Source organism: Mauremys reevesii, linkage group 1, assembly GCF_016161935.1.
Source record: "Mauremys reevesii isolate NIE-2019 linkage group 1, ASM1616193v1, whole genome shotgun sequence".
In the NCBI taxonomy this organism is placed as follows: Eukaryota; Metazoa; Chordata; order Testudines; family Geoemydidae; genus Mauremys; species Mauremys reevesii.
The window spans coordinates 272,532,067-272,556,766 of record NC_052623.1 but is presented as its reverse complement, the minus strand read 5'-3'; the positions used below and the strand labels follow the sequence as shown (position 1 = coordinate 272,556,766).

Here is a 24,700-nt window from a genome sequence, read left to right as displayed (position 1 = left end):
GGGTCAATTCTGGAACTCATCACATCTTTAGCTGTGCAACTGCACAACAGAACAATGGAAACAAAACAGTGAAGTCGGTGGACAGAGCTCAGACTTCCATGTAAAGACACAAGTGCCTGGAAAATGCTTGTGAATGTACCCGGACCGCTGATACTGGCTGCTAGCATGATTTCTTATGATGCCTTTGGGTTTTATTTTCAGTCAACCTGTTACTAGCTTTGCTGTGGGCTTAAGGCATTTTCTGGAGAGCAAATATTTGCTAGATGACACAGCCCTATGAATGCTCAGCTCAGAGACTGAGTCTGGCTATCGGAGTCATTTTTTTTCTTTTAAACCCATTTCCCTCTGGGGTGACAATAAAAAAAAGGTTCAAGTGACTCTCAATGTCACAATAATTCAGCATTAATTAAAAATGCTCCCTCCCTCCTCTGAGAAAAAATAAAGGCGCTCCAGTATAGAGGGAAATCATGCAGGAGAAAGCCAAGTCAGGGAAAGAAGAACAAGTCACCACAAGTTACCTTCAGCACATTCTAAAAAGATGCTCATGGCAGCCATTTGCATTCAGGTGCAGCAGGTGGGAGCCAGTTTCATATGGAACAGCAAGGTGCACACAAGAAATTACTGGGGATCTAGGTGACAGTCACACAAAAAGCTTCCCAACTTGGAGTCCCAGTGCAAATACCCAACGTAAACCGTTCCCAGATGTAAAATAACACTCCTGTCAGCTTGCACAAATGGTTGAATTTTCCTAACCCTAAAGCTATCAAAGCAGTGATTACCTTTACGGAGAACACTTGTCTGATCAGAATACTCCACAAGTGTTGGGATCTGCTCAATGATATAGAGTGCTCCGTCCTCCAGGCTCCCTTGCAGCTTAACCTTCTTCATATCCAGGACCATGTACTGATTGTTATAGGTCCCTAGGGGGCAATTAGGAAGAGGTTAGATCTTTCACCACTGCCTGGAGAAGCTGGGTGGGGAAAAAATAGTAGGGAGTGCTTTCTTTATTCAGAGGTTCATATAAACTTACTTACCCGAGTTGCATCTTAAGAAAGTTTGTGCCCAGGTTTTGCCACTGTCTGCCATCATGTTGGCAATACGGACTCTCTGCCAAGCAAAGAGAGATTTGGGCACCACTTGTTTAAGAAGAGTTTGGTTAAACACACTGTTTGTGGTCTGCAACATTACCAAGCCACTGCCAAGTAAGTAAAAGTCATCCAGAGACATCAAAAAACCTTAAACAAAACAGAAGACTTCCTGTTATCTTTATGGACTTTTAACATGGACCCCAGCTCTGCCTCACAGTCCTATGCTTTAACCAAAAGATGGTCCTTTCTCAAACAAAAAAGGCATATAACATGCATCAGGCATACGCGCTCCAACAGAGCCAGACCGACTTTGAAGGCTCAAGCCATTATCCTCTCTCATAAAACAGGATTCCATGGCTTTTCTCAGATTAGAGTACACCTAGAAGAGAATTACTCTACAAATAATTGTTCTCTGAACATACAGCGGTAACAGGTTTTTGCAAGCACAAAACAGCAGGGAACACTCTTAGCTTGAAGTTCTGAGTAGTTAGTTCCAAAAAACAAAATGCAACACCAAATAAAACCTACCTCAAGCATAGCTTTCTATCATCAGATATAGCAGAAGAGCTAGAGATGCCAAAAAGGTCAGAAGAGACTTCTCTCTTGCTAGTCTATTTTACACCGAAGACACTTGGAAACTCCAGTGATGAGCGGCAGTTCAGAATGCTTAGGACTTGTCTGTAGTTTTATTTGGGAGCAAGGCTGTGTGTGGACGCTTATTTGGAATAAAAGTAGATTTTACCAATTTAAATTATATCTGAATAGGACATTCTTACTCTAAAATAAGTGTCCACACATGGGCTTGCACCAAAATAACTCAAGCTGTTAAATTACAAACCAGCTTAGTTATGTTGGTTTCAATTTTTATGTAGACAAGCCTTATATATCCATATATAGGCCCTGTAATGTAGTAATAGCCTGTACCACTGGACTGCAAAGGCCAGTTCCTGTTCCTCCTTGAAGACATAGTGGTCTGATGGACATGACTCAAACAAGCCATCTTTTAGGATGCCATGTCTTTCAAGGATCTTAAGAGTAGGCATTTCCAGGAGACTGTGTGTGGCTGTTTGTTGTGTGTGGTCTGGCTGGCTGGGTCCCCTCTCTCAGGCAGGTCACATCTTCTGTTATTTTTTATTTTATTCTTAATTTATACAATAAATTGTTATTTAAAAGTGGAATTTTTAATTACAAAAATGTCAAAATCCAAGCAAGCCAGAAAGGATTATTTCTTCCTGGGTTTTCATATTCACTGATTTTTATCCTCCAATTCTTTTTCAATAAACAATCACCTGTCATCCTTTCCCAGTCTAATTACACAGGTGCATATATGCCAGTGTGGCCTGGGATATATCAATATCCTGAGAAAGGAAAAAGTTAAATGCATGCTACAAGTTCAACCAGGGGAAAAATCCCTCAGAAATAAGCACAAGTGAAAACTAGAGATATCAGCAGATGGCTGGAGTTCCATTCATTCATCCTTGTCTTTTGCTCTGTGTTTAAGGATGCATGAGAGCTTGATGTAACTGAAATTGCCTTTTTTTGGTCAATTGTTGCCTCTCTGTACAATTCATCTACTTTATCTGTAAACCAGTCTCCCATCGTTATCAGCATCTCTCAAACAAACTTCTCAAATGAACCCTGTCACTCCTGTATCAAAGCCAACACAAGCAATCCGATTACATCTTCTGGATCAGAGCCATTTAGCTTGTCTCCAAACAATGTAGGAAACTGAAGTTTTCAGGACCTGGAGCCTCATTCATCATGGCACTATTTACTGCTGAGCAAAGTGAGGTCCTACACTTAAGTTGATGGCATTTCTCGGTTTGTCTGCATCTAATGCAATAACTTTTGACCACTGCATCCCATAAATTCCAAAATTACAGGAATGTTCTAGACATCATTTAGAATACAAAGGTGAGGCAGCGACCTTAAAAAGGCCTGTAATAGGGAAGCAGAGTCACTCTGGATACAGGGGTGAGGAAGAGATCTCAAGGTTAGGGAAAGGGTATGAATTGGGTATCAGTTAGTGGCCCCCTCACTCTATTCCAGTCAGACTCTTCACCCCAACTCCAGCCTGCCCCCCCAAGCGGGACGCTTGTTCCCACTTCAGCCAGAATCCCCTGCCCCCTGCAGGGCCACTCACATCCCTGCTCCTGCCAGATCCTCACCCCTCACGTTCTAGGCAGAACCTATTGGTTTTGGTGATGTGACTAATGCTTCTCTGCTCCATGTCCTGGCAGAAGCCTGACCAGGAAGGGTCCAGGATTATTGTCAGTAGATAGGTATAGTTAGAGGTGACTCTCAATTAGTTTGCTTACAGGGAAGGTTAGATATCAATAAGTAACTGGCTCAATTCACAGGGTCCAGAGATGGCTACTCGACAGCTGGCTAATGTAAGGTGTGCTTTAGTTTGGAGGGTACATTTCCTTCTTCAAAGATGCCTATAATTATCTCTTTCAGAAGGGGGGCCCAAGTGATTCTGAGTGGGGATCCCATTAGTGGGAGTCTTTCCAAAGGAAGCTGGTATATTATGCAAGTCTTCTTCACCAAGAAAGCAGTCTCTGTTTTGATCCTTCACACTGAAGGCCTTCTTTGAATTCTTGAACAGAGCTGCACACAGCAAACACATTGGAGAGTCCATGCTGAAGCCACTTCTTGCCTGGCTGTCTTTGTTCTTTTGCTAGACATTCTGGGTGTCACATCCAATGGAACAACACAGCACTAGGGCCAAGGAGCTCCAAGCTCTGGTTCCTGCCTGAGGCTTGGCTCCATGTCCATGCCGCATGGCTTCCCACAGCAGCTGCAGAAATCAGGTCCTGGCCTGTGGACTTTTAAATTTTATCTGCTGTATTTACATTCAAGTGGTATTCTCCATAGGGGTAACCCAGTGGCTAAAGCATCATTTATTTAGAACATAAGCATGGCCATACTGGGTCAGACAAAGGTCCATCCAGCCCAGTATCCTGTCTACTGACAGTGGCCAATGCCAGGTGCCCCAGAGGGAGTGAACCTAACAGGTAATAATCAAGTGATCTCTCTCCTGCCATCCATCTCCATCCTCTGACAAACAGAGGCTAGGGACACCATTCCTTACCCATCCTGGCTAATAGCCATTAATGGACTTAACCTCCATGAATTTATCTAGGTCTCTTTTAAACCCTGTTACAGTCCTAGCCTTCACAACCTCCGCAGGTGTGTGAAGAAGAACTTCCTTTTATTTGTTTTAAAACTGCTGCCCATTAATTTTATTTGGTGGCCTCTAGTTCTTATATTATGGGAACAAGTAAATAACTTTTCCTTATTCACTTTCTCCACACCACTCATGATTTATATACCTCTAGCATATCCCCCCTTAGTCTCCTCTTTTCCAAGCTGAAAAGTCCTAGCCTCTTTAATCTCTCCTCATATGGGACCTGTTCCAAACTCCTAATCATTTTAGTTGCCCTTCTCTGAACCTTTTCTAATGCCAGTATATCTTTTTTGAGATGAGGAGACCACATCTGTATGCAGTATTCAAGATGTGAGCGTACCATGGATTTATATAAGGGCAATAAGATTTTCTCCATCTTTTTCTCTATTCCTTTTTTAATGATTCCTAACATTCTGTTTGCTTTTTTGACAGCCTCTGCATACTGTGTGGATGTCTTCAGAGAACTATCCACAGTGACTCCAAAAATCTCTTTCCTGATTTGGTGTAGCTAAATTAGCCCCCATCATATTGTATGTATAGTTTGGGTTATTTTTTTCCAATGTGCATTACTGTAAATTTATTCACATTAAATTTCATTTGCCATTTTGTTGCCCAATCACTTAGTTTTGTGAGATCTTTTTAAATTCTTCACAGAACTTATTTTATTTCAGCCTGGCTTTGAAATCTTAATTGGCCGAGCAAAGCCAGACCTTACACTCAACTCAATGGCATTGCTCTGTGTGTCTGTTGTCACAATGCTCCTCTGTGTGCAGCATCACACGGGCAGTGTCCAGGGGAGAGAGAACCAATATGGGCAGCATGGTTAGAGTTAAGGTCACTGAAGGGAGTGAGTGATAACTGGCTAAGTTACCACTGATGTCACAATGCTACTGCTCAGGCTCCTCTGCCTGCAGCACCAAATGGGCACCATCAAGGAGAAATTGTTGTTGATATGAAACTGATAAATCAACAAAGAGACGAAGAGGAGCGGCTGAGACAAACTGACAATAAAATGTAGGTTTTGTGGCAGTATCCTGTAAAACTGCTACAGTTTCAGAGATGAAAAGTGCATTGCTACCTCCCCCCATCTCTATTTGTCAGCTCGGCCTATATAAACAATAAAGTGTACGATCCTCTAGTTGTATCTCTTGCTAACTACATAATAAAGGATGCTTAATCAAAAACATAATATGTGCTGTGACCCACTGTTAACTAACTCACAACCTATTTACCAGACTGCAAAAGACAGGATGCTATAATCAAAAAAGGGTATTTATTGCAACTCACTGTGGAGGATCTGCTATCTTGGGCAACTTGACTCGTGTTGGGGTCAAACAATACACTAACTGGGGAGGAGGTATATTTTTTTTCTGGGAGGGCACGTCACTTCTTACAAAGGGTGTGAAGCAGCTTTGGAATGTAGAAGAACCAAGACTTTTTTGTCATGAGGTAGGCCAGATATAATCTAGAATTACTTTGTAAACTAATTATCAGGGCTGGCTTGGAGGGATGTCTGTCTCTGTTTTATGCCTTTAATGCCTTCTCTTTCTGTGAAATGTCAATTAATACTTATATTTAAGCTGATTTGGGTTTCCAATTACAGTAGATTCCGCTTATTGCTATTATCCAGCAGTTGCTAATAAACAGAAGGCAGGATTGTGAAGAAACAGCCAGAGAAGGAAGCGCTGAGATTTGCCTTCCATGGCTGCAGCCCTGCAAACCTGTCAGGGAGAGGGGGGGCAGCAGCGGGGAGGAGAGCACTGGGGCCCACGGAGCTACACAGCACCTTTCCCTGTGCTTGCCAGGGGTCGGAGCTCAGCATGTCCCAGTGCTTCCTTCTGTGTGTGCAGTCCCCCAGAGAGCACAGAGAGAGGTACTGTGCAGCTCCGGCATCCGGGCTGCAGTCCCCCTCCCTGCTACTGCGCTGTCCATAGCCTCCCCCCAGCCTGCAGCCCTTTATCTCCTGTGGTCCTTGTGTGCAGGCAGGTTTGCTGGGATGTAGCCCCAGAAGGAAGTGGCTGGGACATGCTAAGCACTGGCCGCAGGCAGGTTTGCACATCCCAGTGCTTCCTTCTGCAGGCACGTTTGCAAGGCTGCAGCTCCAGGTAGCCCTTTCTTCCAAAAAAAAAAAGCTGTTAATAAGCAACATGCTGTTGCTAATATACAAATCCCATTAACACTGATGTTAATGAGATGGGACTGGTTCCCAACAATATGTTGCCATTAACCAGAAGTTGCTAATAGCAGGATTGCAACTAGGCAGAATATAGTGTCTTTTATCAAGACAGTTTGCTGGCTGGCTCTCTCAAATCAAAGTTATTTTGGCTCAGGGGGAAAAGTGATAGCCTGGTGTGGGTCATGTACATGGAAAAGGTTGCAGTCTTCATTTGAAGCCGTGACATGGGACCTGTGGGTTCCACTGTAGACCCCAGAGGGCTAAATGACCGAAAAGTACAAGACTCCATCACATTACTGCAACTTGCAGCAAAAGATTTTGGAAGTTTTCCTTATTGCAGGATATCCCTAGACTGCCACCAAGCCTGCGTCTCAGTTGTTGTCCATCATTTGGAAAAGTGCAAGAGAGTTTGTGAGCCATACTGTCAGCTAGTGCAAACCGATTAAGTCACTGGATCTGGCTCTCTTAGTGGCATGTGATACTACACCATAATTCAAAGTCCGCTGAATTTCTCTCATGTAGACACATAACCTGGGTGCCAGGAACTTCACTGAGGCCATGACACCCAACTTCTGTAGCATGGTCTTTGCTGAAATTTGCTGGTAATGGCAAATCCTACCATATTGTTGTATCAGAGTCTGTCCTGGGACAAGAAAGCTTTAAGAGGAGCCATGTCTACAACATTTCTTGGCGAATCTGACTGTCTCTGGGGAACAAGTTGAGATGTTGGGTCTTCTAGAATGAAGCCTAGTTATACGAGCACCTCGGTGGCTGATTCTTTGATATCTTCCAAGGCGAAGTGCTTGACAAGCCAGTTGGTCAAATCAGGAAAGACTCACATTTCTGTCTTGTGTGAAGAGGTCACAAAGATTGCAACCCTCACCCATATTTTTTTAAACCAAGAGACCACATTTTAACATTAACTGGCACTTTCTAACATTGCTCTAGAATGAGGAGAATGAGATGTGCTGCCAAATCTTTCTGTGGTAGTTTATAAGTAGTTTTAGCTACATAACTAAAACATGAAGCATACATAAAGAACAAGGAAAAAAACCCATCCTCTGGAGGGAGGATAGCTCAGTGATTTGAGCATTGACTTGCTAAACCCAGGGTTGTGAGTTCAATCCTTGAGGGGGCCATTTGGGGCAAAAATCTGTCTGGGGATTAGTCCTGCTTTGAGCAGGGGGTTGGACTAGATGATCTCCTGAGATCCCTTCCACCCCTAATATTCTAAAGTTCATTGGTCAGGTAAAACCACCCTCCCCCAACACACATCCCAGCTCCACAAATCAAAAAGGAGATTGAAAAATCAATTTGAAGACTGGCAATCAAATGTCAAAGATGATGTCAATCTGACACTCTCTAGTAATCCCATCAGTATCACTCAAGCCACTAAAGTGAAGTGTTCAGAACTGTATCATCACCAGAGACACACTAGTACTGTAGGGCTACGCTTGGGTAGGGTGGGGAAAAGATCAGCAATGCAGACAAACATGTACCATGCAAGCGGAATTCAAACCCCTTCATAAGGAACCATATTTGCACCAGGGGGTTGCAGAATATTTAACAAGTACTCTTCAGAACACCATCCCAGACAAATTTTTTTTTTAAAAGGATACATTCAAAACAATAAATCTGCAAGAAATTTTCCTCTATTGGCTTCTAAGAGTATTAAGGTAGGTCAGCCTCGGAGCCTATAGTAACAGTGTCCTGTCTATAAGGCTTTTATAGAAGAGTTCACAAGAGTCAGTGAGATGTGGAGAAGGCACATACAGACATGGATGCATTTACGAACATGGAGTATGAGGTTTCCTATTCTCACCCCAGTTACCTGGGTAACTGCTAAATGACATCCGACCAGTAACAGTCTTTGGATCAGTGATGTTGAAGTCCCAATGTTTATATATTCTCAACGTAGCTGCATATGTAAACCAGCTGGAATGAGCAAAATAGATGTTCTCATATCCAGGGAGAACCTAGAAAACAGAAGCAGAACAGTGAGTAATCCTGATCATTGTAACACTCTCTACTCTACACCAGTAGAGGTGGAAGAACAATTTGTTGCAAATAACCCATCGGATGGATTTTGCCTTTGTTCAAGAATTATCAGGCTATCAAGATTGAATCTCTTGTTATAATGGGACATACTGGCCCTTTAAAACCAGAGAGGGGATGCCTGGGAGACCAGGAATTCTGGAGCAGATAAGGGCCTAGAAAATGACAGATGCAGGTGCTGGGAGAGAAGAAGTGGTCCAAAGGTGATAGTGTCTCGGGAAACTCAGGCTACTGTTTTTTTAAGGGCCTGGGATCAGGAGCTTTGCAGTGTAAGGTGGGACAAGGTTCCCCTCTCTATCAGCCATCCAGAATAAGTTCTGGAAAAAGCATGGCATACAACCTGACTCTTGCCACACTCAGAGAGACGTGAGCAGGGGAAGCACTGGTTGCCTGCTGCCCTTTCCCAGCTCACAGGAGAAAAGATTGAGGTGGTGTGACCTGGCCTCCAAGTTGGGCAGGAAGGCTGAAGCCTTCACCCCAGACAAGGCACCTGGGAGGAAAGGATTTTTGTTATGAAGGTTTTGTTTTGTGTTCTGTTTGCTTTTTAAAAAAAAAATAGTTTGTTGCCAACCTGGGTGGAACCAGCTAAGGGAAATTTACAAAGGTCGACTGGGAGAAGCTGCCCTATGGTGGCAGCCAGCTACAGCTGTTAAAAATTAGTCACTGACATTTCTAGGAATAATCCTTGGTCAGTTGGCTGTTTACAAGCAATTAGTAATAAATATCTGAAATTAGTTAGTTCAGTTTTTATTCGACACGTGTATTATGATATGTTTCAGTTCTCTGAGTGCTACTTAGAATCAAGTTTCCTGCTTAAATACTTTTTTTTTTTAGAATGCAAAATTTTCTTTCTACAAATATTCTTCACATTAGCTGAAAATATGCTGGTTTTGTGCATGTTCCTCTTGGTGACCTGGTTAAATAGAAAGTACAGACGGCAAAAACAAGGGACCTTGTCAGTAAAAGCAAATTTGTTTAAAAATTTAAATGTATATTGACAGAACATTCTTTTTAAGTATTCACTCAGCTCTAATATCCAGTGTTCATACAGGAGCCAGTTACAGTAAGTAAATATCTGACTCTTCTCCAGGTTAAGCTAAGGTTCCTGAGATGCAACATTCCCCACACCAAAAGGGAGTGCCCCAGAAGTCTTCAGATCCAAACTGGAACCCTGAGAATTCCCCATTTTGTCATCTTCATCTTTGAAGCACCATGTTGTGGCCAACATCTACAGTGAAATTCCTTCTGAAGCCCAATAACAAAACCTCTCTTTAAAAAAAATAAAAAATGAAAATCAAACCAAGACTGCCTGTTAATCTAGATGGCACTCCCTCTTCCTTCTCCTTCTCCTCCTCAGAGCACCATGCCCACACCTGCAGTGTTCCAACCCCCTACCAGCACAGGGAAGGAGACCACCTCTACAAATGAAAAACCAATTTCTAACCATTTTTATATCACACCCATTGCCATAGTACCATAGTGCTTCTCCTGGATGATAGTGAAAATCACCAGTTGCACGGCCTGCTATAGCATCTTTAACTCTCCAAATTTACACAAAGAGGCTACCTCTAAATCAGATGCAGGTATCTCCCGTTCCTCCTCCCAGAAAGCTAAAATGCTGCCTCGGCAGTCTTCCTGATCATTACCAGACCAAGGGACAAGAGACTGGCTCTGGAAAATCAGATACTGCCCTTTTCAAAGGTAGCATACTGCATAGTCACATGATCCGCCATTCTGAGATGTTTTGTACCCCTTAAAAATGCATGGGAACTTCTTATCTGTCTCTCCAACATGGCTTTTAGCCATCTTCAGATATTAAACAACTTCAATTTAGAGACAAATGAAAAACCAAATACGAGAGTAACATGATACAAAAGCAAGAACTAGAATGATTTGTTAGACAACTTATCTATGTACAGTATCAGTTAAAACAAAATGGAATCAAGATTGATGTGTCTGTAGTGCCCAGTATGATGGGGCCCTGATGCCTAATTGAGGCCCCTACATGCTCCTGAAATATAAATAATAATGAGGGTTTCATCAACATGATCATGATACAAGTCTACTCAGGGGCTAGAAGTTATGAAAAATTGTGTAGCCCTCACCTTGATAAGAGCAGAGCAGTGACCCATGTCCCACTGATATCTCCCAAAGCCTGCTGGGTCACCCTTATACCAACCCACTGCTGAATACGTGAATAATGCAGGAATAAGGTCCAGTAGATCTCCAACTGCATTCAGGAAGCGGACCTCAAAGACACTCAGGGGCTGGGAGGCAAAGAGACCCAAAAAAAAAATTATTTTCAGATGGAGAAGTGACTGAGTTGAGCAACTTCAGCTGTTAATACAAGTTCATTTTTCTTTCACCCCCAAAGGAATCATTAAGTTATTCCCTTTACATAAAATATTCACATGTTCACATAATGCCTTTGCAATGACACTATATTGACACTGGAATACTGCTACAGAGAAAACTAAAGAAGAAAAGGCGAGGTTAACAAGAATTATTAAAACCTGTTGTACCTGTACAGAAAGCCCGGAGTCAGCAGATATTGTACTGTTAGGTTTGAAAACGTAGTCAGTTGTACATTTATCTAAATGCCTTTATTAATGACCCAGATGAGCACTCAGGTCTCAAAGACTTTGGGCTTCTCTACATGAGAAAAAAAGCTCACAATAACTAATGTGTTTAGCTATACCATACTAACGTCCCTGTGCATACAAACCCTTTGATAAGACACATCCTGAGGATGGAGATAAATGATGCCTGGGGAGTAAGGTAAGCTTAGTGATACTAGACAAATGTGAAACTACTTGCTCAGACTGGTTAATAGAGAAAGCCAGTCACCAGAAACTAGATTAAGGACTTTCAAAAATCCCATCCTGGCTTCAGGAGACCAGATTGATCTAATTCACAGTTCATTTGTAACCTATCATTTGCTAGTCTCTCCCCGGCCTCTTCCAGATAAACATTTAAACAGAAGTCTAATCTTAAGCCTTCTTGACTCCAGGGTAATTTTTAGAAAATCCTCCATGGTTGTTAATACCATACCCTTAGTGTAGACAAGGCTCAGTAGGGTCACAGAGTGCTTGTGCCTCAAGGAATAAGACTGGGAGATTTGCAAGGGGAAGCATCCAGGTAGGAAAGAAGTACAGTGCTTCCATGAAGCCTTGTTCCTAACCATGAAGCTGGCCTCTCTGAAGAGAGACTGCTGGGGAGAGGTGGAAGAGAAGAGAACAGTATTCTCTCAGTTGCTACCCATTTTCACATGGAAGTCAAATAGAGAACTGTATTGCCCACGAGCTATTCGAACCATTCTGCTTTTGCAGTGGAAATAATCATCAGAAATAATGTAATACACTGCTTTGTGCACAAAAGGGAAGGAAAAAAAACTTTCCAAAACTAAAATCTTTGCCAAAAATTCCAATAGTAAGCAAAACTTCCCCACACAGCTAGGATCTTGTATAGCAGGTGATCCTAATACTGGCTGTGATTTAGAGGAGGAAGGCTGAGACATACATTTAACTTTTATTATATTGCTTTATCCTCTCACATTTTTTAGTGAAAAGATATGGCAGGGAGGGGCAGGCAAGGTACCTCAGGTCTATAAACATTGTTTGTTTGTTTTTTAAAAAAACCTCAACAGTGTGATGTACCCAGAAGAGGGTCCTCGGAGTCTGTATATATGATAACTTTAGTTTCTATATTAAATTACACATGAGAAACCACTTTCAAAAATAATCAAGAGTTGGACTGAGAGATTGCAGGGGAGAAGGCCTGAGAGGCTGAGTAGGAAGAAGCCCATGGAGGTAGCAGCAAGAAATGAGATGGAGCTGTCTTTGGCTGCTGGTTATAGGTTCCCTGGGCTGGGAAGCAGTGTAGTGTGTGTGCCTGGGTTCCCATACCAGCCACTGGTATGGTGGCATGAGGCCAGAGAAGGGGAAAGGACCACAGGGCCCAGCACTGGAGCCAGACACCAGATATAAGGACTGGACTTTTATTTTGTTGAACTGTATGTCACCTTGGAATGGGTGGACTTAAATCATGACCTGGCTGTAGGATCATCACAGGAGGAGGCTGATCTCCAGAGGACCAGAGCATCTGTCGGCAGGGGGTGCCAGACAGGGTGAGAGCTGCCATACCTGACCACAAGGAGCAACTCCAGCGGTGAGTTGACCCCTTCACAGTGATCTACTTAAAAGGGCCATGTTCTTTGGCACTGTGTACAAGGTAAGTGATTGTGATGATGCATACACCATTGCTGACTGGATCAGCACAATACTTGTATACTGTCTGCATGGGATTTTCAAAAGCGCTCAGTGCTGGTCTAACTCTTTCCCCCACTGATATCAATGGTAAAATCCCCAATGACTTCAATAGGAGCAGGACTAGGCCAACGCTGAGTGCTTTAGAACATCCCCCATCTGGCTTTAAGTCATGATCACCTAGAACCTGGAACAAGCATCCCCCTAGGGAGACAGGGGAGAGGGGAGATGGAGAAAAGGGGACATCACAAGCATACTCCTACATGTCTAAAGTCTTCTGATGAATCTATTTGCTTTGGAATTAGCATCTCATCTTCAGGATTCTGGGAGAGCCTCAAGACACTGATCAAATTTCTGCAGCAAATCCTTTGAAATCCAAAGGATTCTGTATAGTTAGGGCCCTACCAAACTCACCATAGACGCCGACTTCCCCTCTACCCAGCTCTGAAGGCAGCAGCACAGAAGCAAGGCTGGCATGGTATGGGGTATTGCTACTCTTACTTTTGCACTGCTGCTGGCAAGGCGCTGTCTTCAGAGCTGGGTGCCCGGCTAACAGCTGCTGCTCTCCAGCCCACCCAGATCTGAAAGCAGCACAGAAGCAAGTGTGGCAATACTGCGACCCCCCCTTAAAATAACTTTGTGACCCTCCTGCAACTCCCTTTTGGTTCAGGACCCCTGAATTGAGAAACGCTGGTCTCCCCCATGAAAACTGTATAACATAGGCTAAAACCACACAAAAGACCAAAGACCAGATTTCATGGTCCGTGATGTGTTTTTCATGGCTGTGAATTTGGTAGGGCTCTAGTTATGAAAGCTTGTGCACTCTTGTCTGAGAGTCAAGCTTTTTTAACAATCTCAACAATTCTGGCTGTAGATGTTCAGACTCACCCCTGCAGCACCTCCTGTGGGTGACTCCTAAGAATTAGCTCTTTTTCCAGCCAAGCGCACCCTCTGCAGGCCGGTGATCCGCCTGTCCTTTTGGCCCCCACATCCCTCCCTGTTGTGTGGGGTGCTGCACCCTGGCAGTAACCCCTCAGTCTTAGGGTCTCCCCTCCCCAGGGAACCCTCAACCCACTATCCCCACCTTGCCTCGGTATCAGGCTACTGGCAGTCATCATCTAGCCCAGTGGTCCCCAACCTTTTGTGACCAGTAGCATATTCATGTTTTCAGAAGAGCATGGCGGGCGGCAACAACTTTTCAAGGCTTATTTTGTATTTGTACATGAAATAATACAAAGAAAAATTTAATATTACATAATATATGAATCAAGAGAGAAGACAGAAGCCGGAGAAAAGCCGCGAGGACAGAGAACACCGGTACCCTCAGCCCTGGAGTACTCTGTTCCCAGCAGGCGCGGGGCCCCGGCTTCTCTTCTCTGCTGGGCACTAGGTGCACCCCGCACCTGCCGGGAACAGAGAACACCGCGCCCGCAGCCTGAGTTCTCTGTCCCCGGGAGGTTCCCTGCTGGGCACTAGGCGGGCGCACATAAATGCCCCGGCGGACGCCATGGCGCCCATAGGCACCACGTTGGGGACCACTGATCTAGCCCCATGCCCTGGGGCAGACTGCAGCATCAGCCTACTCATCACTGGCAAGGTTGGGTTTGGACCTGCTGCCTTGGCCTATCCCTGGGCTGCACTCTGCAATCCCCAGTACCTGTTGACCTTGTGCTAGGCTGCAGCCTGGGGCTTTCCAGGCTGGAGCTCCCCAGCTCCTCTGCCTTTCCCCAGCCCTGCTTCACTCAGGTACCCTGTCTCTAGTTCCCTGCAGCCAGGCCCATCTCCCTCTACAAACAGAGAGGGGCATCTGGCTCCCAGTCTCTTATAGGGGCCAGCTGGGCCTGATTGGAGCATGGCCACAGCTAAGCCTACTTTCCCCAATCAGCCCAGGCTTCTTGCCCCAGCCACAGCCCTCTTCTGGGCTGTTTTAAGCTCGTCAGGGCAGGAGCAGGGGACCACCCTGCTACACTAGCCTACAAAGAAGTCTCTCTCCGTTATTCTGAATGGACACTGTCCTTATTCTCTTTCACTCTCTGGCCTCCCCTGCAATAAAGGCCCAAAGCAAATTCTACAGAGGAAAAAAAAAGGTGTGTGTGGGGGGCTTTACTATTTAAAATGTTTCTGCTTTGCAGTTCACCACCCCCAACCTCCCCACTTCCTTGCAGTTCTTAGGCAAAGATTAAAAGGTCAGTTACTAAAGTCCGTGCTTTCACTGCGTGAAATGCATTAGACATTTTGGGACAGATCCTTAGCTGTTCTAAATTATTGTAGCTCTATTGAAGTTCATGGGGCTACACTGTTTTACACCAGCTGATGATCTGGTTCTTGGTAATGATACTTCCAATACAAATTCTAATATGAATCACAAACAGCTCTGCCATAATACTGTCACACATACTCTAAAACGAAAGGCTAGTTTTAAAAAAAAAAAATCCAGGGCTTCAAAGGTTGTTTTTTTTTAAAGTTACCTTTGAAAATAAAGGTGAAAGCTTTAGTGACCTCCCAGTTTTATATTCTCAGTATTCTTGCCACTTTGAACACCCAAGAATTATTTGCCCACAAACCAATTAAGAATGCAATCTTCCAATCTGAGTGTGCGTTCTAAAATCATTCCCAACCCAACTAGCATTCAAGAAGACAGAGTTGCAAATTAGTTTTAGAGAACACTTCTCTGATCTGCACTGAAGATTTGTTTGTTACATCATCCATACCGAACATCCACTTGCATTAATGGAAGCTTTGTTAGCTGAATACAGGGCCGGCTCCAGGGTTTTTGCCACCCCAAGTGGCAAAAAAAAAGAAGAAGACGCAATCGCAATCAGCGCCTGCTCCACCGCGCCGCTTTCTTCTTCAATGGCAATTCGGCGGCCAGTCCTTCCCTCCGAAAGGGACCAAGGGACCTGCCACCGAATTGCCACCGAAGACCCTGACGTGCTGCCCCTTCCCCTTGGCTGCCCCAAGCACATGCTTGCTGAGATGGTGCATGGAGCTGGACCTGGCAGAATAGGTAAGCAGAGACCTTTGTCTTTAAATATCTTCTACATCTTTGACTTTGAATTACCCTATCCTTCCCTAGAATTACTTAGAGAACTTCATCAGTCTTACTCTTTGTTTGTGGTGCTTAGCCCATTCTTGGGCTCCCATGTACAGCCCATCCAGCTGTGCAATAACATAGCCAGCATGTCTCCAGAAGGGGTCATCCTTATTATTTTTGATTTGTTGTCTGGTCCATTGATCCTGTTTCCTGCAAAGGAAAAAAAAATGGTTTTACAGAGCACTCTTGATATTCCATGTATCCTACAAAGAACAACACTTTACACCGTAATTAACTAAATAATAGAGTGGATTAACCATGGGCAAATGTAGTTGTGATAATGATGCTCAGCAATAGCTGTCTCTCCCCCTCCCCTTCCCCTCCACCTCCCAGACAGAGCTTAGAACATAAAACACAATGTTTTGTTAAAACAGGCCTTACCAAATTCTGGCCCCTGCTCCAGCCCCTTTATCCAAGTCTGGTAAGCATACAGGAGTATAAAATGACTGCAACCGAATTCCCCTGGTGCTGTGCAGGGTAGGGCTGACATAAATGGCCCTATGATGCCCCCAATTCCCCCCCCCATAGGCTCAGGAATAGTGTGCATCCTGGAAACATTTTGGGGCATGGTCATAGCTCTCAGGGCTACAGGTTTGCTGTACTGTATAGCAGCCTATAGGCAGCCCAGCAAAGGTTGCTATAAAGCAGATCAGTTCCCACAGCATTCCATAATCTGGGCCATGCAATGGTGGTATAAAGCCACTTTCACCCCCATCCATCTCCCTGGGCTGCACCTGCTGTGCTGAGTCTCTTTGGAGATGCAGCATAGAACTTCACCTGGAATGTTTGCCAGGGCATAGTGATTGCCTGCTATTCTTTTCATTGAGGAAAGGTGGGCTGGGGGTTAGAGGGGTAGTAAGGAAGCATTGAGATCCTTAACTTCTCCTTGAACCGGCCAAAAAACCACACCTTTAATGTAGTACCTTATGAGAGGGATCACTACTTATATGTGCAGCAATAACAGCATGAGCCACAAGCACAAATCCTAGTGTGGGGTCCAGAACTACTGAAATCATGCTACCCGTGGAGCCATCGCTTCCTAGCATCAAGATGGGAAAAAGGCACTGCTTACAGAAATGGCTGAGGTTCTGCAGAAATATTTGTAGTCGAAGAAAGAAAATAGAAATTATATCAACACATGAACCTAAGGAAATAAATAACGTAGGCCAAATGCTGAGCCTCCCAATATAGGGCCTGGTTCTCTTCCCATGTGCACCGGTTTTATACTAGTGTAACTCCATTGACTTGAACAAAGTCATTCCTGATTCTCACAGGTGTGAGAGATTCCAGCACTTAGTAACTAACATACAATGTGTTTGACCTTATAGAATATACACTATACAAAATGTCTACAGTGGGAAATATATATGGAACAATTACAGGTGCCAAGAGATAGTCCAAAGTGGTATTCAGTACACAAGCTTGTCCATAAAGTTATTGAATACAGTACGCTTGTGAGTTAGTTGGCATTAATTAAACCTGTTTGCAGTGCTAGTGCAAATGCCTCTTTGAAGGAACAGAATGGGCAACAGGACATATTCCCTTCTTAATATATGTTTGCACTTCTTATTCTTGTTAGGTACATAATCATAACAGAAGGAGCCTATACTTCCTCTTTAGCACACAAACAAGATCAACAAACTCTGCTGAAAGACCTGAGGATTCCATCATTCTTTTATTTCTAAGCCATGAACTCAAGAATCACATTTAAAGTAACTCAGTACATACCCCATAAACTCCTGAACTCTGCTTAGAATGGTGGGATTCTTAATTAGTTGCGGATACAGGTTTGAAGTATGGTCATACATACGCCTGAAAGAATAAGTGTCAAAAGTTATTTTCTGCCATTTTCCCTTCATTTCTTTCAATTCTGGCTTCATGAATAGTAACAGATAAGCAGCACAGTTTGCAAGTCAGCTGTTTCTTTATCACTCTATTACCTTTGCATCTCTGGTGCAAGACAAACCATGAGGCATGTAATAAGAAGAGACTTTTCAGAGTATAAGTGGCATAGCTCACCACCCACTCAAACTGTCTTATAATGGAAAAAGATGAGAGAGTGAGATTAAAGTATCCCTATAATGAAACTTCTGTTTTCAAGCATGCTTTAGGTCAGTAGCATCTTGGATGTCCTAAGACATTAATTGAAAGTATGACACAAATGGTTTACTAGAAGATTATCCCATTTGGGATCAAGAAAGCGATCAGGTGGATGCTGATTTGATAGCTTGTGAAAAACTCAACTGACATCTAACAGTGTTTTACTTACCAATTAACCAAGTGTTTCTTCCTCAAAGGATTAGCTAAATAGCTCTGCAAAAAATGTATATTTAGAGAGGGAAGAAAGGGTCCTGCACACTTCCAGAGCACCAAACACTGACTCTGGCTGTACTGTTTTGAGAAAGAGGAATGGATGGGAATTGCCAAGAGCTTTGCTGGGATCCAGAGTGAGCAGAACTAAGCCACTCATCCGTGTAGGGAGCTCTCGCCTAGCATTGAGAGCAATACATCAGAGCCAAGTAGGTAACCTGGGTTGCATATGATAATACTGAGCACTTGTCACAAGGCCAGACTTCTTTCTGTTAAAGCCTGCGACAATCCTAGGTCATTTCACCAAGAGGGCAACCCTCACTGGGAGGAATAGGTTTGCAAGATCTGCAGGCCTTATTCACAGTTCCTCTCTGAGGGTGAAATACATTCCTGTGCAGAGAGCCTATGCACCACTTACGTCCCTTGTAAGCAGAAAACTTTCATCTCTGCTCTGCTCCCATTGTACCACTCAGGCATCACAAAGGAAACAGAGACGCACCATGACTCCCCTTCTGGGGATTCCCCCAGTAGGCAGAAAACAAGCAGAGTGGGCCCCTACATAGTCCTCCCCTTCAGTCCCCAGCGGAAGGGGCATGCTGGGGACAGGGAAGGGGAATGGCCAGAGTGCAACCCACTCCAGCTGGCAGATGGTCCCTTGGGGATGATAGCCAGATAAGCAAGTTAGAGAAGCTCCCAGGCTGCTCTAATAAGTGCTTGGGCCAGGGCAAGTAATCAAGGAGTTGTAACCAGCCCCCTGACAGACCCCTCTATCTGCCACACCCAGTGAATGTCCAGCAACATAGGGCAAACTTTACACCAGTGGCATCTCTAGGCTGCTCACTGACCAAGCCAGTGCAGAATCAGGGACTTGTAGCTTCTTGAGAGGCCCTGCCTCCTTGCACAAATCAGAGCACACAAGGGAGGAAGGAGTTCAGGGACTCAAGTGATTTTTTTTAATTGCCTTCTGATATTTAATGAAACGTCTAAGTCTTTCATGCTTTATAATGGTGTCATACTGAAGCAGTAATCAGCTCATTAGATTAAGTTAAAGCTTTTCTATTCTACCTAGGACAAAATGTAGGGAATCATGAAACCGCACTGAGAATCTCAAGGTACACTCCAAAGGAGAATTTCAATTTACCTCTTTAAATCAAGAGGAGCATCACTGACAGGATGCCGGCTCGGTGAGAACGTACCAGAGAGACCTTTGACCAATGATATTTGAAGTTTCAAGTTTGCTCTCCGGGGCCTATCATGTTCCATTGAAATAAATGAGAAAATAAACTACTTTCCCCCTTCTTGCCTCCCCATAGTACCAGGTAATGCACAGTTTTGGGCGCAATGCTAAAAAAAAAAATTGTCCTCATTTTAATCAGTGTCCAGGGTACTAAATGAACACAGGAATAGCCAAATTATTTTCCTTTACGAGTGGAGGGGTGTGTATGTGTCCCGGGGGGGGAGGGATGAAGTGCTGATTCTCCTTTATTTGTAAGTCATTAAAAAAACACACAGTAAGAAGGGATATATAGTAAAAGAGCATCAGCACCTCATTTTTTTTTCATAGTTTTCTGAAACACAGAACTCCCTATGTGCTCCTTTAGCATGCCGGTCTATTTAGATTATTTAAATGTGAGACAGGACTCCTGGCTTGCATTCCAATTGTTGGATTTTAGAAAAGTTTCTTAAGCTCTGTGGTTCAATTCCTTATCAGTAAAATAGGTTTAATACTCATCTCTCTCTCCAAGCTGTTGTGAGACTCTTTGTTAAAAAACAAACTAACTTTGAAATCTTTGGATGAAAGGTGATAAATGTTAATATTATAGTTAACTTATATGCATCAAAATAGAGAGGGAGAAAAGAGACCTGAAGAAATAGCTGGCAGTATCATGCACTGAAATGAGGTATTTACGGAGTAAGCTAACTTGAAAAGTACTTACGGAGCTGTGAGATAGCCCTCCAAAAAGCCAGCTGCATACATGAGGCGTTCATTGCCTATGGACTGACTCCCATAGCCTGCTCTGATCTCCAGAATCCCCCACCCTGTTGATTGTATGGTGTCATTGTAAAAGCCATAGGCATCTCCATTCCTGTCCAATACATCTTTGACCTGGATTGTTTTCTCAGTTTTCATCCAATATACAGTTGCATAGCGGATTTCTGCAAACAAGAACCAAGGAGGAGAAAGTTAGAACGTTGTATTACATGTCTCCAGCAATAAGAAGTGTTAGGACCTCATTCCACTGAGATACCCTATCCCTTGTGGAGAACTAAATGGATCAGACAGTTGGTAGTGAAGTTTATGCAGCCAACCAATTCTAGGTCACTAGTTTCAATCTATAATTAATGACCTAGAATAATTATCATCAGATGCCTGTTTGCTGACTTAAGTAACAGACAACTGGACAGACTGGTTGGCTCACCATATCTGACACCTCTGCTCACAATCTTAAAGGGGGAAAAAAATGAAAAGGTGCAAAAACCAGACTACCTACTCAGGCCTAGAGATGACCCTTGAGGAACAGAGCTAAAGTCAGGCTCATTGGCAGGGCAGAGATGGGGAGAAGCAGCTAATGCTATATCACTTGCAGGAAACTATGTCCATAATCTTTTCAACACATAGCATCAGCCACAACTGAGTCCTGATATAGAAAAAAAGATGCTCCCGTACCTGACCCAGAAGAAATCCTACAATAAGAGATATTGAAAGCAATTTACAAACAGTTGATGATGACCCCATTCAACCCGGTTTCCCCCCCCTCGACCTCCATCCCATATCCCTGCCCCCTGACCACCACCCTGAATTCCCCTGCCCTCTATCCAACCCCCCCTGCTCCCTGTGCCCTTACCGTGCTGCCAGGAGAACCAGTGGCTGGCAGCGCTACCATTGTGCCTCCCAGCTGGAACCGGGCCACGCTGCCACTGCCACCGCCACCATGCAGCACAGAGACTGGGTCAGACCGGGCTCTGCAGCTGCACTGCCCCAGGAGCTCACAGCCCCGCCACCCAGAGCACTGTGCCGGCGGCGGAGCGAGCGAGCCAACGTTGTGGGCGAGGGTGAAGAGCAGGGGAGGGGCTGGGGACTAGCCTCCTGGGCCAGGAGCTCGGGGGCTGGGCAGGATAGTCCTGTGGGCCACGTCTGGCCCACGGGCCGTAGTTTGCCCACCCCTGGACTGGACTATTCTAAATCGCTGGATCAGAGGTTGAAGGTGAAGGCAGCACAGAAACTCAACTGTACAGAATACAGGAAAAGATGCCAAGAGCAAATCACAGTGTTGTTCCATGATCTGTCCCTATTCACTTATTCTACCAATTCAAAATACTGGTCTTCAGCTGGCATTTTCAAAAAGTGCTCAGAATTAGCCTAACTCTGCTCTTGTAGGAAGTCAATGGCAAAAGACCAATGCCAAATACTTTTGAAAATCCCAGTCTTCATCTTTCAGCCCTCACTGACATGGGACCTGATAACATCAGGTGTCCATTCACAACCCATCAAGACACCTGCATAGTACTGCAAACGCCAAAAGTTCAAAAATCAGGAGTCAGAACCCCCAAAATTATGAGGTTGTCTCATAAATTGTAAGGTTTTTTTTTTTATTATTTTATTGTAATGATTACTGAGCTGTGTTCTGACTTTAACTTCCCCTGTCCGCCTCCAATATGTGTGTCAATTCACATTGCCAATTTACAGTAAGAAATACAATTTTGGCCATCACAAGTAATTTTATGTCCCAGCCCCCACATCAACATTGCACTCTCAACCCCAAAACAACTTATTTTGTGCCAAATCCCCAGTCCTCATACTTATCCCATTTACAGATCAACTCCACACACCTGGGAGTGGGGCAGCTCCAGTGGATCTTCACAAACACCCCCTTGCAGGCCTTGGGAGAGGGCAACTCCAAGAGGGCCACCTTCTCCTCCATCCCAGGCCTGGTATAGGAGCATTATAGAAGAGGAAAGGGGAGGATAGAGGAGCAGAGAGAAGACTGACCCATTTTTCACAAGAAGGGAGGGAGCAGTATACCCTGAGCTGCTGGGTAATTTTTGTTCTCTCCTCCCCTTTCTCTCTTGAGTAAATAGTATTGGCTGCTCTCTTCTCCTCCTCCAAAACCTTCTTGGCTCCTGAGGAGAGAAGTGTTTTGCAAGTCTCCTACCGCAGCTGTCATTGAGTGACTGTACAAACAAACAAACTCCCCAGGAGGTGAGGACATGGGGGAAGGCAATCTATCAAAGGGGGTTTTCTCCAGACAGCCTGAAAAAAATCATTTGAAGGATAAGCCTCTCACCTCTGTTGTCAGAGTGGTACCGGTGTGGTGCTCTGCTTTCTCCTTGTTGATATCACTCGGCTGCGTGTGTGTGTTCCCTCTGTGTGCTGCCCCAGCTCTGCGCAGATAGCTGACACAGCAGACCCGACGAGAACCCCCAATAACCACAGAGTCCAGTAAGATGCAAAGTCACGTCGACTAGGTTTATTGCGACCTTGGACACAATGGCAGTTCCTCGTAGATTACTTAGTCTACCGGGCATACTACGAGAAAGTGCCTCTTGGCAATGGACCCTGCTCAGTCAGTGGAGGGACTTTCCACTGCCCCCTCAGCCGGACAAAGACACCGCCCCAGGGATGCATTCTTATACACAGATACAAACAAGTTACACATCACACCTGACGTACTGAGGTGCAACCTTTCTACGTAGCACGGTACAACCCCTCTACATATTAAGGTGCCGCCTCTGCCTTGTACATGTTGGTTCGATCAAAACAACTCTATCCATCATATTACCCTTTTGCCCCTGTCATTGGGATGGGTCAGCCTGTTCTTTGTTATCTGTGTGGAATGTGCAAGTATGTGAATGTTCTGATATCTAGTGTTCAGTACCTTTTAGGTACGTATCTTCTTGCAGCATCAGCCCTTTCCTTGCTTCTGTGAGCAGGGCCTGCCTCTGGCTCACAGCTTAACTTTGCTTTATGTTAGCAAAGTCTTGACCATTACTTTAGGCCTCAGGCCGGGCCTTTATCAGGGCCTGCACTTACTACAACCTCATAAGTAAGACTGGCTCCAGCAAGGGCCAAATTTGTGTTACTTATGATACATATGTGAGAGTGGGAAACACTGCCTGCATTCCTCTAGGTCAATACAGCTAATGGTGCCAAGGACAAAACTTGCAAGAGCTACAGACAAGGCATTTTTGGTCAAAGGTTACTGACCATGGAACCTTATTCTAGAAGAGATAAGATTAAGCCCAAGGCTGAATTTTCAGAACAAAATACATGACTCACCTTTGTGCAAAAGGTTTCCTGCACGAACTGAAGACAAGGGGAAACAGAGGAGAGAAAAATAAAAGAAACACACTAAGAAACCTGCCAAGCACAGAGATGAATGCAGCATGGACAACCCTGAGAATCTCACCGTATTTAGCATTCATACTATGATGATTGGCACCGTAAAAATAACTAATATATGAGTATCAGCACAATATCTAATGCTTTGCAAAGGCAGTAGATAATGGCATTCATGATTGGATACCTAGCTTGATTTCAAAATGCACTCATTTTGCTTAGTGCCTTAAAATATCCTGTTAAGAAGTAATTTTTTTCCATCATAAGCAATGAAGTTTTTCAATTAAAAAAAATATTTTGTGAGTTGCTAAGCTCTTGCTCAAGCACTTCTGACACTGTGATAACTCAGTTGCTTAAAGGCAGTTTTCATTATTTTTACTTCAGCGTTTATTACTTTAAAAGGCTGTAACTTTACAATCAGAAACACTTTCTTGGCTAGTCTAGTGTTCAGTGAGACAGAGCAGTAACTGTTTCTCATCATGTCAGTGTTCATAATGCTCAGCTACATAAGCGATATAGCTCTCTTGAATCAATATTTAAAGTCCAGCTCTGGTTATTATTTGCCAGTGAACTAAATTTCTCTTTTTCCAGACTCAGTGCTACAGGAGTTCTGTGCATATCAGGTACTTTGGGTGTAACACACAAACAAAATGCAAATATGTATATTTGGGAAAGGAACCACTCCAGTACTCCCTCTCAAATAGCAGTTGGGGTAAATGTTTTAAAAGGTGTTGCTTGACTAGTGTGGATGGAGGCTAAATAGAGGGTGCTTTGAGACATGAAAGGCTTGACATTTCTTCAAGCACATATTGCAGAGAAGAAAGTTTAAATCTCCTTAGTTTTCATCTGGTAATACATAATGTAGCTCTACTGCCCCATTGTCAGGTGAGATTCACACGGGCTGAACGACCAGGAAAACAAGAGCTGGTTTCATCAGGCTGGTAAGCAGGTGTTGCCAAAAAGAGTTACAAACAATCCCTGCAAGCCAGGGTGGATTTGATTTAATTTGATTAAATCAAACTGGTTTAAATCATGATTTAAATCACTAGTCAGGAAGACTCAATTTAATCATGGATTTCTACATAAAAGTGCATTCTTGTTGGTTGTTATAACCTTAATACATATTCTTCACAACTCAGAGATAGATGTAGGGTTTCATTTTTAGAAGGTACACACTATACATT

The 24,700-nt window shown here is 43.9% G+C and overlaps 1 protein-coding gene and 1 pseudogene across 3 annotated transcripts in view; both read right to left on the bottom strand.

Moving 5' to 3' along the window:
- Positions 1-24,700, bottom strand: part of PLBD1 (phospholipase B domain containing 1) — a 51,390-nt gene that overhangs the window by 11,123 nt on the left and 15,567 nt on the right. For 2 of the 3 annotated variants that reach the window (XM_039509453.1, XM_039509445.1), the window contains exons 2-8: positions 20,116-20,335; positions 17,597-17,680; positions 15,880-16,018; positions 10,615-10,776; positions 8,286-8,430; positions 1,035-1,235; positions 780-920 (exon numbers count right to left, since the gene is read on the bottom strand). In XM_039509453.1, the coding sequence (XP_039365387.1) occupies positions 780-920; positions 1,035-1,235; positions 8,286-8,430; positions 10,615-10,776; positions 15,880-16,018; positions 17,597-17,680; positions 20,116-20,309 (1,066 nt within the window). In that variant the 5' untranslated portion in view covers positions 20,310-20,335. Of the gene's footprint in view, positions 1-779; positions 921-1,034; positions 1,236-8,285; positions 8,431-10,614; positions 10,777-15,879; positions 16,019-17,596; positions 17,681-20,115; positions 20,336-22,464; positions 22,487-24,700 lie in introns of those variants that run through there. The other variant, XM_039509463.1, reaches the window with a different exon arrangement.
- Positions 2,557-3,788, bottom strand: LOC120369756 (annotated as a pseudogene).